A 15,393-nucleotide genomic window follows, 5' to 3' on the forward strand; every position below is an offset into this window, starting at 1 on the left:
TCAGTAAAGTAGATATCCAGAATGATTGCACAGGAAGAGCAGGCAGGAACTGGTTGAAACCCCGCTGTCCAGTCGAGCAATCCAAGTTGGAATGCTCAATGAGCAACAGCAGAAACCAGGGCAACAGAACCGTCAAAACATAGCATCCAAAAGTAAATGTAACACCTACAGAAGTACACTAATTACAGACATTCCCATTACATACAGTATAACCCCAATACAACATTGAGGCACTACACACACATTTGAAGGTCCAAGGTGCAATTGCTTTTAAATCAGAAGACAAAAGTTTATATCATGAAAATCATTTGCATAATAAGGAAATGAACGCATTCCGTGACAAATCCATAATATTGACACCAGGAATCCGTTCAATACGCGTAGGGTACTCTTCCAAATCTGGCACAACCATTCGTAGTGTACTTAGAATGGTTGTGCCATTCGAAGTACACCAACATTTCCAAATAAAAAATGTATTTGTGGAGAAAGTAAAACAATTTTTTTTAATCGCACTGTTTTTCTTCATATACATTACCACTAGAGGCAGAGCAGATTTTTTTTAACAACACTTTTATTTCAGTCTCAAAACAATTCAGAGTCCAATACTACATATAGTCGATGAAATAGTCAGTGCAGTAAAGGTAGGCAAGTTTTGCATTCAAAATCGTTAGGCTGGCAAAAAGTACAGACAATGGTATGCAGATTAGGCTCTTCCCAACTTCGAAAAAAAAGTCCCCATGCCATGCTGCCCCAGAATATTATTACCATAATTTCCATAGTGTCTGTGCAACCTTCAGGTGTGCATGATTCTCACCAGACCCAGTGCAGCTCTGCTATAGAATACACCTAGGCAGTACCCCCTGCTATGGTTCTTGGGTACTCCTCCAGGGTATGTAGCGGGAGAGAGAAAAGATAAAGATTCAACAAAAGTATCCACTAGAAGAGAATTTCATTAACTGATAAATCTTGTTGCCACTTGTAGATCCAAAATTAAAACCACCACCTCTTTTTCTAACCCAAAACATATTGTAAAGACACCTATATTTTAGTATAACATGACTGTAAATTGCATGTTTACTAGTAGAGAACAAGTAAACATGAGTCTCATCCTAGATCAACAAAAAAGCAACCTTTTGAGAGAGAGATATTTGAAAAACTTAAACTTAAGAAATAATTAAAAATATACTAAAGGAACCGGAATCAAAAGATCTAACGTATCAAACTGTTTTAGCTATACTGTGTCTATGGGGGATCGCGATGTTACATAAGAACTGTCGTTTCTGAAATTGCCTGCACCATTTTAAGTGCTCTTTGTGCCACTGCAAACTATGGATCGGTTCTCATTGAAGTTTCGCTGATCCCCGTAATAAAAGTAGTGAGTTTGCGTAAAGTGTTTTCTTGCACGTCTTATCGTACTGGTGCAGACCCAAAGATCAGTGTTTTTATTCTGAAATATAGTTACAACAGTTTCAGCATCATAACCGTTTATGGGTTGAAAATTACTTTAAAATGTTATTATACTTTTGTCAAAACAACTTTCCCTTCTGTTAAATGAACAGGGCTCGAAAAATCATAAAAATGTTACTAGATCTGCAGGTCTAGTAACTTCAATAATCAACTGATAATAGCGCATAAATAATTTTCGGAAATTGGGGTTCAGCAAAAATATAAATTTTGCACATCACCAAGTAAGGTGTTCTAATTTGTTTTGATCCTATAAAAATATTTTTTTCACCACAGAATTACAAAAATGAGTTCATAACTAGTGAAATATATTTAAAATGTTTGAACAGTTCACTTGGCTATTTCAGTGTTTTTAGAAAAAAGCCTGACATCTAACAGCCCTTCATTTAACATGTTTTGTTTGCATGGTTCAATTGTCACAAAGTTCACAAAATCCTCTAACTTAAGTCACAGAAAGAAAAGTAAATGTAATAAGCTAACTTTTGACCTTTGTCTTTGAAAGCCAGCAAATGTGACAAGATAACAAGATGTAATTGCATTTTCATTGCTCTTTCGCTTTGTGAGCAATAAAGATGCCTTTAAATATAATCTTGTCACATTTGCTCAGAAGTCAAACGTCAGTTTGTCATCCCTGAAGTTAAAGGATTTTCAACTCTTTTGAAACGGCAAGTAGTCCCTAAAATAGCTCGTCCTGAATAAATCTTTCTCAACAATTCGAGTGGATTTTTCGAGCCTTGATGAAAATGACCAGATTATGCTAATCTCTGAGCAAATACCCAGATCATTACTGCTACCGCCGATGTCAGCACTTGGCATTCATGTTGTGAGATCATTTTAGGCACAAAATGAGCATAATCAGAAGTCGATTAGTGTTCAGTGTCCCTCAGTTTTTATTCCTTATGCTTTCTCCTTTTTGTTCCATCTATATGACTTCCTGTGTTAATAATCTTGTATTCTATCCCATGATGGTGGTATTTTCATTAACATTGTAGACTGCTGCAAGGTAAATTAAGAAACGATTTCTACTTCATTCCTTCGTTTACTGTGGCAACTTCAATTGACATCGACCCCAGCTTTTTAACTGTCTCCATATGATCCTCCTCGTTGTACTGCTACAAAGCTAGGATGTCACTGGTAGATTTACTACCCTGACAATGATAGCCATTAACTCCTCTTCCGCTAGTCCGTTTGTGCTCCCTCATGCTTCCTTACTGGCATGCAGTGACATGCTTTACTTTTGGACCATCAATCTTTCCAGCTGTTTAGTAAGTAAGGCACCAATGCCTCTTCAAGCTATGAACTTCGCTGAACCATTCACCACCGTCAATGGAGCAGTCTGTCAGACATTAGTTGGTTGGATATGCATTACTTGCCAACACTCCCGTGTTTAATTCTCCTTCTCTGATTGGTTTGTGTAACCAACAGCAGATAAATGCTTTTATACTGAACTGTTACTCTTTTAAAAGTGTTTCTTGGTGGAACGCTACTAGTTCAAATGAACCAAGAACCAGTACTCATGTTTTTCTTTTTGTATTCTCAGGAATGCCGTATAGCACATCCTATAGTAAAGTGTACATACTGCAGATCAGAGTTTCAGCAGGAGAGGTAAGGCTTCCTGATAAGTCATTGCTACACTTCAGTTCCCCGTTGGGTGCACAGATTTCCATGGTACATTGATGTTAACTGTCACAAACCTCAAATCTGTTTTTATTTGGGGGGGGGGGGGGGGGAGGAGGGGGGTGGCTTCCTTTTCTCTAGGCAAATACAATTTGTACCTCTGCAAAAGTAAAATGTTTGTACCAGCGTTTTGAAATGCTTGATACAGAAATTAGGAACTTGACTTGTTTGTCATTGCATACACTTGTACAGTGATCTGCCTTACAATTAAGGAAAGCTTGCATTAGTCAGTTAATGTTTGTGTATATATATGTTTGTGTATGTGTGTGTGTATTAATGTGTGTATGTATATGTTTATGTGTGTGTATGTATATGTTTATATATCACCTCAAATTTAGTTGACTGTCTTAAAACAAAAGTAGTCTTCAAGTCTTGGGTTTAACTTTTAAGTAGAGCAGTGAAATAAAGTCTTTTTTTGTATACTTAAGTTCTAACTATTTATCTATTTTGATTGTTGTTTAAAAAGGCATGAATTTGTACAGTGCTTAATGGTCTCAAAATTCCTGGGGAATTGAGATGGGGGCGTCTGAGAGGTGCACATAGCCTTTGTTCATGTAAAATGTGTTAGTTGTGTGTACAAATAGAGTTCACTCTTCATTTTAAAGAATTTTCTTATGCAGCTGTTTCTTGAAGATCTAATTTGAGCTGTTACCTTTATACAACCCCATCCTTGACCCTGCTTGCAGGTCAGGCCGCCCCCCACCCCCTCCCCGCACTGCTCCGCCTGTGTCGTGCCTACCATGAGCCAGCGGCTGCTGCCTTGTGAGTTCGCCCCGCCCCCTAATCCTTCCGCTGGTATGTTGTACTGTGTCTCTCTCCTTGATTTTAGTTTTTATCCTATTTTGTACTGTACCTTTAGTATTTGCAGTTCTCTGTTGCCCTGCATTGTTGACTGTTTTCGTGCCCCTGCCCAGCCCCCTTTTGCCTTCTGTCTCTCACTGCCCCGCTCCTTTCCCGCCGCTGCCTCCCTGGGCCCGCTCTCCCATTCGCCACCCCACTCTCACCTCCCAGCTGCTCCTCCCTCCCACATTCCCTTATATGGCGGCCGCTGCAAGTCCGCTCACCGGACGCGCGCATCGGGCGCGCCGCTGGCGGCCTTAGGCAAGCCCGTCTGCGCCTGGACAGCGCCCAGCGTCAGAACCCCAGGACCCCGCAAACGTCACATCACCAGACTCCACTACGACGCCAGCACCCTCCACGCACTCCACGCTGGCCGAAACCACACCTGCTTCCAAGCTGCCCCGAAACGGACTCATGGACCTTTCTCCTGCCACACCTGCAGCTTCACCTGCGACAGAGCCACCAAACCGTCAAAGACTGGACCCAACCACCTCCGCTGCATACTCCTCAACACCCGCTCCGCACGCAAACACGCCTTCGAGCTCTGGGATCTGCTCGACACCTCCGCGCCAGACGTGGCCTTCCTGACCGAGACCTGGTGGGACAACTCCTCGGCGCCGACATCGTCATAGCCATCCCGGATGGCTACAAGATCACCCGCAGGATCGCGCCAACGGAATCGGAGGAGGAATCGTTATCGTCCACAAGTCAACCATCAAAGTCGCCACTTACACAGATGACACCCTCAACACCGCCGAACACCTGCTCTTCCGGATCCACACTGACCCCCAACACCACCCGCAGAGGTACACTCCTCTACAGGCCCCCCGGACCCCGAGCTCAATTCTGCGACTCCATCGCCGACCTCGCCAGCATCCACGGACTACATCCTTCTCGGAGACCTGAATTTCCACCTCGAGAACGACGCCAACTCCGCCGCCCTGATCGCCAACCTCGGCCTCAGACAACTCGTGACTTCACCCACCCATGCCGCTGGCCACACGCTGGACCCCGTCTGCTCCACAGGCACCCACGTCGCCTTCAACCACACCAAAGGACTCCACTGGGCCGACCACCGTTGCATCCATTTCACCTTCAAGAAACCAAACACGCACCGAAGACCAGCTGATCACCACCCTCGCCCAAAACCCTCCCACCGACCCCACCAACCCAGACACAGCAGCCCGCAACCTCAGACAGTGGATCAACGATTGCGCAACACCCATGCCCCACTCAAGAAACCCTCCAACAACCACGCCAGCAAGAGAGCTACCTGGTTCACTGACGAGCTTTAGACCTCCAAACGCGCATGCCGGAAACTGGAGAAGATATGGCTCCACGAACGCACCCCGGACAACCACGCAGCCCACAAGGACGCCACCCGCAGACATCACCACCTCATCACATTAGCCAAGAGATCCTCCTTCAAAGACCGCCGCACACGACCGCAAAGAGCACAAAAGGAGGTGGTGATGGACGGAGCATCTGAATCAATCAAACACTCACACCCAGTCAAAAGATCTGGGTTTAATCCATCACCGTTCTTTAGCCCACTCTAAATCACCACCCCCTTTTGTACCGTTTTTGGCCGCCATAAGTGTGGCAGGGTATGCTCAGACGTGAGTCCCTTGCTCACTTTGCCACTGGATTCAAGCAAGCCGGGCTGAAGACGGCTGGAATGCCAGAAACCGGTCCTCGGAAGCTTGTTTCCGGTACAGGGGAGACATGGCTTGGCAGTTCGGGCTGGACTGTTCCCATGAGGCACAGGGTCAGACTGATTTGCATATAGCCATGTCTGAACTGGGGTGGCAGAGTGGGCTAAAGAACGGTGATGGTTTAAACCCAGATCTTTTGACTGGGTGTGAGTGTTTGATTGATTCAGATGCTCCGTCCATCACCACCCCCTTTTGTACCGTATTTTGATTTTTCAGCAGTTGCAAAGTACTATTTTTCTTTGTAGGGTAAGTGTAGCTTCAAAACAGTTCCTTTCTATTAATTTTGACTACAGTCTACCCGCCTAGTCTCCATTTCGAGAATGCTGCAGGTTTATTATTGTAGCCATCTCACCAGATAATTATTTTTCAAAAGCCTCATATTTAATACATAGAGGGGCTTTTGGTTAGCTTTTTTCATTCGCTGTTTTGTTAAAATGTCTTTCTCATTTTGTTTGCGTCTACCACAGGATACAGAATGGGGAAGTATGTCTGCCAACTTTATCCATTGGCTCCTTCACATTGAAGGTAGTGCATAGAGCCAGTGCACCTTATTTAACATCCACTTAAAATAGTCCCTTTCTCTTCAGTGATAAGCTTGCCTTACATGACCGGGGAGATACATAGAGAACAAACACACCTGCATTTTCTTTTTTTTTTTTTTGAAAACCTTTATTGCAACACTCTGAAAGTACAAGTATGGGCCTACAACCGCAGGGGCCGGCCGCAAGTCATAAGTGTAACCAATCATAGCACGTGTAACACAGCTCATCAGCCAACAGCCCTGAGGTCCGGCAGCGATTCAGGATGAAGTTTGTCTTGGAACGCATGAATAGGTCACAGGATATAATAAAGGTTTCATTTTATATTATAGAAATAGACGGATCAGGTGCCATACAATCAAGCTAAAGGAGACGGGGGACCGGCCAGGAAACAGGATATACGTTAGAGACAACAATATGAGGAACCCTGGCGCCAATGCTTATGAATCGAAGTGAATAACAGTACAGGATACAGTTTCGTAAGCACCGGTTCCCAGATCCTGCCCACACGTACTTTCGATTAACCTAGGAAGCGTGAGCTCAAAATTCCAGAACACAGTGTAATCAGAATAGAACACAGACGATACTGACCCAAAAGGAAAGAAAGGGAAGGGAGAAAAAGGACATAGAAAATAAGGAAGGCAAAAAAAAACCCATTCAACCCCCTCCACCCCTGCCGATGGCTATAGCCTAACCCCACTAACAGCGTGCCTGTCGCCCTAAAGAACTAAAACCCTAAAAGAAGGGAAAGAAAGAGGAAAAGTGGAGGAGGGCCGAGTAGTACATGCCCACAGCCCCTTAGTCCCCCCGCCAGAAACAGGCACCCCTATCGCAAAGAGACGGATGTGGAGCGACCCTTATGAGAGAAATTAGGCGGCACCGTGACACACCGCCCAGCCTCTTAAATCAAGTCATCGCAAATCGAACAGTCATAATACCATTTCAAACCGCCCAGAGTTGAGTAATCTCACCCCTGACCCTTCCGGACCAGCACACAAGCCCTCCCCAGCGAGACCCAAAGGCATACAAGCAAGTCATAGAGGAGAGGGAAGTCATCAAGAGTCAATCCGTTACCACTTGCAGCAAGTAAGTCCAGGGGAGCTTCAGGTGTAGGAAGCCTCCCTCTCCCAACAAGACAGTCTCGATGTTTCTTGCCCCGGGGTCGCAACGTTTCCAAAAAAGGGGGGAGACGATCACCAGATTAAAAAGAGTCTACAACACAAGTCTCCGGGGGTAGGAAGCCAGTCAATACCTCAAAAGTCAATGACCGTGGAAGGTGCAGTGGCACTCTCACGACCTCTAGGACACCATCTTCCAGGGCTTCATCCGGTGGTCCCAATACTCTCATTCCCACGGGGTCCTCGCAGCGAGTCAAAATGGCCGCTGCTTGAAAGGCTACAGATGGTACTTTCAATAGTGGGGCAGGATCCGGTACAATAAGTAGCATCCCAGATAGGCTTGCATCCATTTTATTCATGGAGACAGTCATTTGTGATTGAAGCGCCCAGAGTTCTGCCAGCAATTACCTCCGCAATGGCTCGGACACATTTCGGTCCATGGTCTCACGCCAGAGACCGATAACAATCACCTCCCAAATGAATTGGTGTCTCCAGGGGGGACAGACAGGGATCACGAGAGGGCAAGCGTGGACGGTAACCCGTCGTTCTCCACAGCCATGATCACCCAGCTTAACGCCGCAGGCCGGGGCCCCGATCCGCCGAACCCCGGAGGGAGCCGGCACCGGGTCCGCGGGACGGGAACCCCCACCTGCCGTCAGTAGCATGCAAGGTCACCTCTCCATCAGTGCTGAGCAAAGAGAACAATCACTGCTGATTCCGGGCGCAAAAGAAGCCTCCACTACGATTGACCGGACCCTGCCTGGGTCTCTCAGCCGTTGTTGTTGCACTACCACCCGGCCATGCAGAAACTCGAGGCCCCGGCTTCACCGCTCGAGTAGGCCACAATCTTCAACTCGGTGTAACTCCGTGAAACCGGCCAATAAAAATTCCCGGATTTCACCCTCGGAGTGAGGAACTGTTCATGTACGCAGGGGCTGGGCGTAAAAACAGGATATTGTGCAGGATCTTGCGGCGGGATACGGAGGTCGGCGGAGCCGGGAGCCTAAGCAGCCATCTTGTTTGCCGTCGTAGCTCCTCCCGCCCCCACACCTGCATTTTCAAGTCTTCCACAGTCACTTAGGTTAAACTGTGTCCCACTGTCAACTCCTACCGATCTAACAATGACTCCCAAGACCCAGATCACCATTGCTTTGATCAAATGTGCTCTTTTATTTGATTTTTTATATATTAACTTCAATTAAAGTGTTTTTATATTAACAAATTACTATTACGGCAACGTTAGTGATCTTTTTTTATATTTAAAATGCAAGCATATGGTGGCCATATTATTTAGGTAGGCCATGGGTCTTATTTTCTTTTTGGGCACCTTCTTTAAAAATGGGGCAGAACTATTGGTTTTGCCAATGCATGTTTTTATTAATGTTCTAAATAGGATTTGTCTGGTTAATCATATCCTTCATTTTCCCTCTTAGCAAAACAAACACAATATGCAAAAAGTGTGCTCAAAACGTAAAGCAGTTTGGCACGGTGAGTTTCTAATATTCTTTTGGTCTGTGAAATAAGTGTGCCATTTAAATTGTAATTATTTGTTCGTCTTGATTTTATTTGTCTAAATTTAAACAAATTTTGAAATGTTGGTCTCAGCAGTTGCTAAGCAAGGTTAATTGTAAAATGTGCTGTGGCACATAACCTGCACTAATTCCCTAGCAGGCTCGTACGTGTGAAGATATTGACCACCATGAGTTTCGCAGGGGAGTGAAGTATAGCTCTAGAATCCACTGGAGATCTTTTCTTTTTTTCTCTCTTAGGCAGCACCTCAGGATGCAGGCAAGAGTATAAATGGGATGCTGACCCATTCCCACATTGCCCAATTCCTTATATTGCACTGACCCTCTTAGGATATAGGCTCTCTGATGTGCCGATTTTTAGACCCACCATTACTGTCCCTCATAGCTCTTCATGCCATTTTGTGGGGGTATTTAAAACTGGATACCCTCATTATTCCATGTCTCCCCCTTGGTCCATCAACATTTAAATCACCCCCTTCATTTACCAATGCAAGGCAAAAGAAAGGAACTCCAGAACTCTCAGCTGGGCACCTCGCTGCAAGTTGTCAAGCACTCTGTGTAGGAAAGTAACCCTTTTTGACATGGTCACCTTTTTTTTTTTTTTTTTGCAGGTATCTGATGCCATTTTGACAGAAGTGCCCTGGGTTCCTGCTATTCAGGTCCCCCGTCCCAGATGTCTTTCCTTAAAGATGTACAATTGTTCCCCACAATTGGCAATACATTTAGCCCCCCTTTAAATCCCTAGTAAATAGTACCCCTGGTTTCCAGGGCAGGGAAGCTAAAGAGGGGCACCAACATGCAAACTGCCATTGCAGGCTGCATGCTATGGTGCAGAGAAAGTGAAGACACGACATGGCACAACTACTGTGTGCTGTGTATGCAGATACTGCATGCAGTATAGGTAAGTCATCCCTGCAGCAGGCCTTACAGCCCTAAGTCAGGGTGCACTTTACTACATGTGTGGACATACCCGCGTGAGCTGATAGGCCCCTGTGATGTCTACGTAGATTCTTAGGTATTTCAGGTGAACAGGGAAGCCATTTTTGAGTACATTTGCTGGACACTGGTGTTTACGAGTTCCTCAACTACATGATGGCTTCACTGAAACTAGAGATGTTTGGTATCAAACATCTCGTATTAATAAGCTACACTGATTCCGTGGTGACATTTCATAGATAGCCACTTCAGTTCATCTCGTCTGACCTCCCATTGTCTGGAAAGGGCTTGCAAATGAGGTTGCCACCTCTAGCACCTTGCCAACAGGCTGTATGGGAACGCTCACCACAGTGCTCTCAATTTATCTCCCCAGAGTGTGTGCTGCTCTGCAGTTGCACCTGACTGCACAGTGCTCTTTTCTCACCGTTTTCCTTGGTAACCGGGAATGTCTGGAAGCTCTTATCCCCAAATCCTCTCCGAAAGCACCAGAAGAACCTGCTGCCGGAAGCTCATGATGAACACCACCATCCTAGCGGCTGGCAAGTCTTGGCTGGGTACTTGCTTTTAATAAGAGACGACTAATGGTGTAAGCTGTGCTGTGACAGTTTTCACAGAACAAGAATACTCTGGCTGTAGGACCAACTGGTCGAAACCACCGTGATGGTTCTAAAGAAATGGAACCCAGAGCAGGTGCAGTGGTGGAACATTAAACTAAAAAGAGATGGATTCAGGTATAGACGTAACTGGAGCATGAGAAACCACCTTTGACCAGGCTGTAACTTAAGTTTTCGGCTGACCGTTTCAGGAAGATGATAAACAAAGGTGAAAACTACTTCTCTTCCTTATTAGAAGAGTAGCCATCTTCAAAGTGATGTCTGCCAAAGTTTCTATATATTCTTCAAAATATCCTATATTTGGTACCTGAATTCTTTTGTTAAGAAACTGGAAGGGGAATCGAAGCCCCTGTTAAACACTGTTTGGAGATGCAGTCATCCAAATGCTTTGGACAGAGGTGCAGGATGCCCTGTCTATTGTGTTTAGATGTGGAGGTCCTACTAAAGCCACAGTTTATGATCCAGAGTATCCCCAGCGATGTTGAACTAGTCCATGGAAAACTAACTCTGGTCTTTGGCCTTGGCAGTAGCCAAATGGAGCATAGTACGATAATGTGGAAAAATACAGCACTGAACATGAGACATGTTGTGTATGGACGTAGCCCAATGTACGGAGGTAAAGAAGGTGTTGTTTTTAAAGTAGGGAATGCCGCCACAAAGTCCAAAAAATATGGGAACTGTTAAGTGTTTTTTTTCCTTTTTGGCTAGACTTTGAAACGGACTGTAGCTTGGACCTACATTATTGTCCAGGAGAATGCTGGATCCTATTTGTACAAAGCGAACACAGCTGTCTTCCATGTCAAAGAGTCCGCTGTAGCTGAATGCTAACCTTATTCTCGGTTTTACTGTGTGTACCAATCAACGCGTTTTATTTAAGTACTATGCAATAAAAATATCATATGGCAATAGAATGTACAAGGCAGGACAGGTAGCCTGTGACTGTCCCAAAAGAATGGGGTTGAGCGACCACCTCTGTCATTGACTTTGTCCAACCCACGTGAGAAGAATTGCAGAATTCTCACACCTTGTGTATGCACCGTACTGATCCTCTGTGCCCAACGGAACCTTTTCTGCATGGTTAAACACGTGCACTTTTTTTCTGTTCATAAGAATGCCGAAGGATTACTTGGAGAAAATGCCGTCCTCCCAGGCAGATGGTATTTTTATACGATGAATATTCATCTCCCTGTTCTCGCATTTAAAGGTCTGAAGCATTAGCTGAATGGATCCCTTATTTTACACCTTCCCTATGCAAAGATGTTTTTTACATTTCCAGAAATAGAAAAACAGGCCACGAAGAAACGGCATAAAGTTTTATTCACTAGCTTTAAGACCGTCTGACCATATTTTCTTGTGTAAGTGTAATGTGCTTGAATGTAACACATGGCTAAAACTGGAATTCTATTGTTTCTCCTTCTAAAAACTCTACATTGCTTTGTAGTCGCTGGCATGTGATATTCTTTAACTCTTTGTAGCAACCTGACCAGTTGCAAACACTTTGCTAACATGCTTGGGCTGTGTAACGGCATTGATCAAATTTTACATAGCTGTGCCCTTTTCCAGTCGGTTGGTATTATGCTCAATTGTTCTGTTTTTCTTTTTTTATCTCCAGCCTAAGCCATGTCAGTATTGTAACATAATAGCAGCCTTTATTGGCACCAAGTGCCAGCGTTGCACCAATTCGGAGAAGAAATATGGGCCCCCTCAGACTTGTGAACAGTGCAAGCAACAGTGCGCTTTCGATCGCAAAGAGGAGGGCAGAAGGAAGGTAGGTTGCCTACGTTTGTACCTAGTTTGTAAAGTTTGTACTTTTATTGAAAATTAGAATTTACTGAACAAAATCCAGAGTTTGCACCATATAAATATGCAAACTCCCTATGAGCATATTGTAATCTAGGAAATCAATTTATGTAAATATGCTGCTTTATTACCTCCGAATAAAAAGGTGTTCTACTACCCCCCACATGCTTGGTCAGCCTAAAATTTCAGAAATAACCCATCATAGGAGGTTTGTTGTTTTCATTGCAATTGTACAATTATTAGGCTTAGAGAAGAACACAGCATCCTAGAAGGGGGCTGCTTTTGTCCCTTTTTTTAAATGAGGAATATTTTTTGAGGGGCATTGATTAATTGCAATTGTTGCTTTTCTTTCTTGACCGTTCAGCAGAGAGTAAGTCAATTAGTGGCTACATTTCAAAAGCAGATTTCTAGATGACTTTTAGAGCCCTGGATGTCCTTTTAACTCTTAAGATTTTTGTGTGCGTGCAACTTATTTCTGTATTCTCTTTTGAAAAGGTTGATGGAAAGTTATTGTGTTGGCTTTGTACGCTGTCTTACAAGCGAGTTCTTCAGAAGACTAAAGATCAGCGTAAGAGCTTAAGTTCTGGCCATTCAAATTCAACGCCAGCTACACTACCTGAGAAAGATCCACCCCCTCATAAACATCACCATCACCACCACCATCACCACCACCACCGGCACAGTGGTAGCCACCACCACCACAAGTAAGTACCTTGTGTTTTTCGTGTGGGTGTCAATATAAAAGTTCCTAAGGAAATGTGGATTTATGCATTCTGATGTTTTCCTTATCATGCTAGTAGATTTCTCATTGAATGCGGGGTTGGGTTAATCAGCAATGCACACAAGGCATTCCCTGGCAAATATGTATGACTGCACTTGTGTTTTTTCTGGCTTCAAGTGATTTATTTCGGTTTATAGTGTTTAGATGGTGATCTTTCAATGTGGAAGTAACAGCATTATGTTATAGCCTTATAGCCCGCCGTAGAGGGCTATACCGACTATTAAATGCCCTCTCCAGCGTTAAAGGCCCCGAGCCGAAGGCGAGGGCCTTTAACAAGGGAGAGGGACTTTAATAGCGGTATAGCCCATCTACGAAGGGCTATAAGGCTATTAGAACATTCTGTCACTAGAGGACAGAATGTTCTAACAAAACAAACAAAGCCTTTTGGGCGCGTGAGGGAATTGGAATCCCCTCAGGTTCCCTGAAGTCTTTGTTCACAGCCAGAGCAGTGAACAAAGAAACATTGGAATGTTGGAGCTCCAGGCTTATACCAGCCATTATAAGCCCACAGCACTCCATTGTTTTCAATGGAGCTCCCAACATTCCAATGTTCTAATATAGCCTTATAGCCCGCCGTAGCCATAGCGGGCTATACCGGCTATTAAAAGTCCGCTGAATCTTTAAAGGCCCGAGCCGAAGGCGAGGGACTTTAAAGAGACAGGAGGACTTTAATAGCCGATATAGCCCTGCTACGAAGGGCTATAAGGCTATTAGAACATTCTGCCACTAGAGGGCAGAATGTTCTAACAAATTAAACAAAGGGTTCTCGAAGCTCTAGGGGATATAAATCCCCTCGAGCTTCGAGAAGCCTTTGTAGAACATTGGAATGTTGCTCTGCGGGCCTTTACCGGCCCGTCGAAGCAGGGAGTACTCCATTGTCTGCAATGGAGCTCCCAACATTCCAATGTTCTAATATAACTTAATGACCTCCGTGGCCATGACACACCTGGTCTTGTACACCTTCTTTAAACGGGTTATCTGATGGAAATGGCCTCCTACAACCCACTGAGAACACCTCATGTTGTTAAAGGCGTCTTTATTGATCAAACTTGAGTCTGTTTTTACTAGATCAGATGTATTTTACTGATGTAAACAGAAATTGATTAATTATTGCTCTCCCAGTAAGGAGGTAGTGTGGTTGCAGAATTAGCTGCCTCAGTGTCAATACTTTTTTACTTTGCAAGACTACTATTTTACTTCCACATATTTTAGCATTTCGGAACTCATTCCTTTCATGCGTTTGCCATATTTTTTTCTTCCCCTTTTTGTGTGTTCTGTGCTGTTAAAACAATATGCTGGATCACTCCATAAATTTGTATAAATAACAATGACCTGTGTTTCGTCCCCCAATGTAATTTTTTTAAGGCAACTGTTACATTCTTCCTTTCAACAAAAGCAGTCGTCCTTTTCAGTTTGTCTTCGATATTTGTCAAGCTCACAGTAAAATGGTGCAGCTATGCAGTCATGAGTGGCACCGGCCTAGAGAGCCCAGATAAGCCCTGTCCTGTCCTACACAAAATAAAATGTGGCCCCATCAAATATTGAGGACCAACAGATGAGGGCGACTACATTTGTTATTAGGCAGTATCTAACAGTCAAATAGGCCACAGGAAGGATCACCTTTAAGAAACTCATACTCCGGCAGCTATATCGTCTTACTTCACGTATTATTGATAAAGGAGTAAGGAATACAGTTTGTAATTGCATGCCTTGAAAAAGTCCCATTGGGGACATAACACATGTCGGCTAATGATCATATACTTGGTTGGAAGCGTGTAAACACAATAAAGACAACAAAAATATACCACATGACTTTAGACTTATAGACTGACGTTTCTGGTTATGTGTCCTCCAGCATTATTAATAATAGTTTGTGTCCCAGTGTACTGTTTAAAGATACTGTGCCTGTTATTCTTTATAGCAACACCATGATTGCTCTTACACGTAGCAAGGGTGTGTACTGTGCTAATACCAGTCTTTGAACAAGAATTATTTCTGTATACTTTCTACCCTGACTAGATGAGCACTATGTGACATCTGTTTTTGTTACAGCTATCTATCTGTATTTAATGAGTTCTGTGATGTTTCATAGGAGTGGCAGAAAAGACAACAGTTTAAGGACCCTTGCGAGATCAACACTCTTTGACTTTTTGTTTGCTTACTATGGATTGTTGTTCTTTAAAAGCATTGTGGGATAGATTATTGGTTTAATTTGGTGACATTTCGCAACTTTGAGGTATTCTGAACATGCATTTTTCACCGTTATCAAAGTGAGATCTTTGTTTGTGCCGACGACTCAAATGTTACATGGCTGTTTTTGTTCCCTTGAGGTCATTCTTGGATCTGGAAATGTAAAGCCATTACATTTTTTCTAAATATG

The 15,393-nt window shown here is 43.9% G+C and overlaps 1 protein-coding gene across 2 annotated transcripts in view; it reads left to right on the forward strand.

Moving 5' to 3' along the window:
* Window positions 1-15,393, forward strand: part of FAM76B (family with sequence similarity 76 member B) — a 153,725-nt gene that overhangs the window by 2,068 nt on the left and 136,264 nt on the right. For both annotated transcript variants that reach the window (XR_015299360.1, XM_086935297.1), the window contains exons 2-5: window positions 3,005-3,069; window positions 8,787-8,841; window positions 12,045-12,200; window positions 12,728-12,936. Coding sequence is in view for 1 of the 2 variants with exons in the window: in XM_086935297.1 (XP_086791423.1) it covers window positions 3,005-3,069; window positions 8,787-8,841; window positions 12,045-12,200; window positions 12,728-12,936 (485 nt within the window). In the remaining variant the exon portion in view is untranslated. The remainder of the gene's footprint in view (window positions 1-3,004; window positions 3,070-8,786; window positions 8,842-12,044; window positions 12,201-12,727; window positions 12,937-15,393) is intronic.

Source organism: Lissotriton vulgaris, chromosome 8 (assembly GCF_964263255.1).
Source record: "Lissotriton vulgaris chromosome 8, aLisVul1.2, whole genome shotgun sequence".
Classification (NCBI taxonomy): Eukaryota; Metazoa; Chordata; class Amphibia; order Caudata; family Salamandridae; genus Lissotriton; species Lissotriton vulgaris.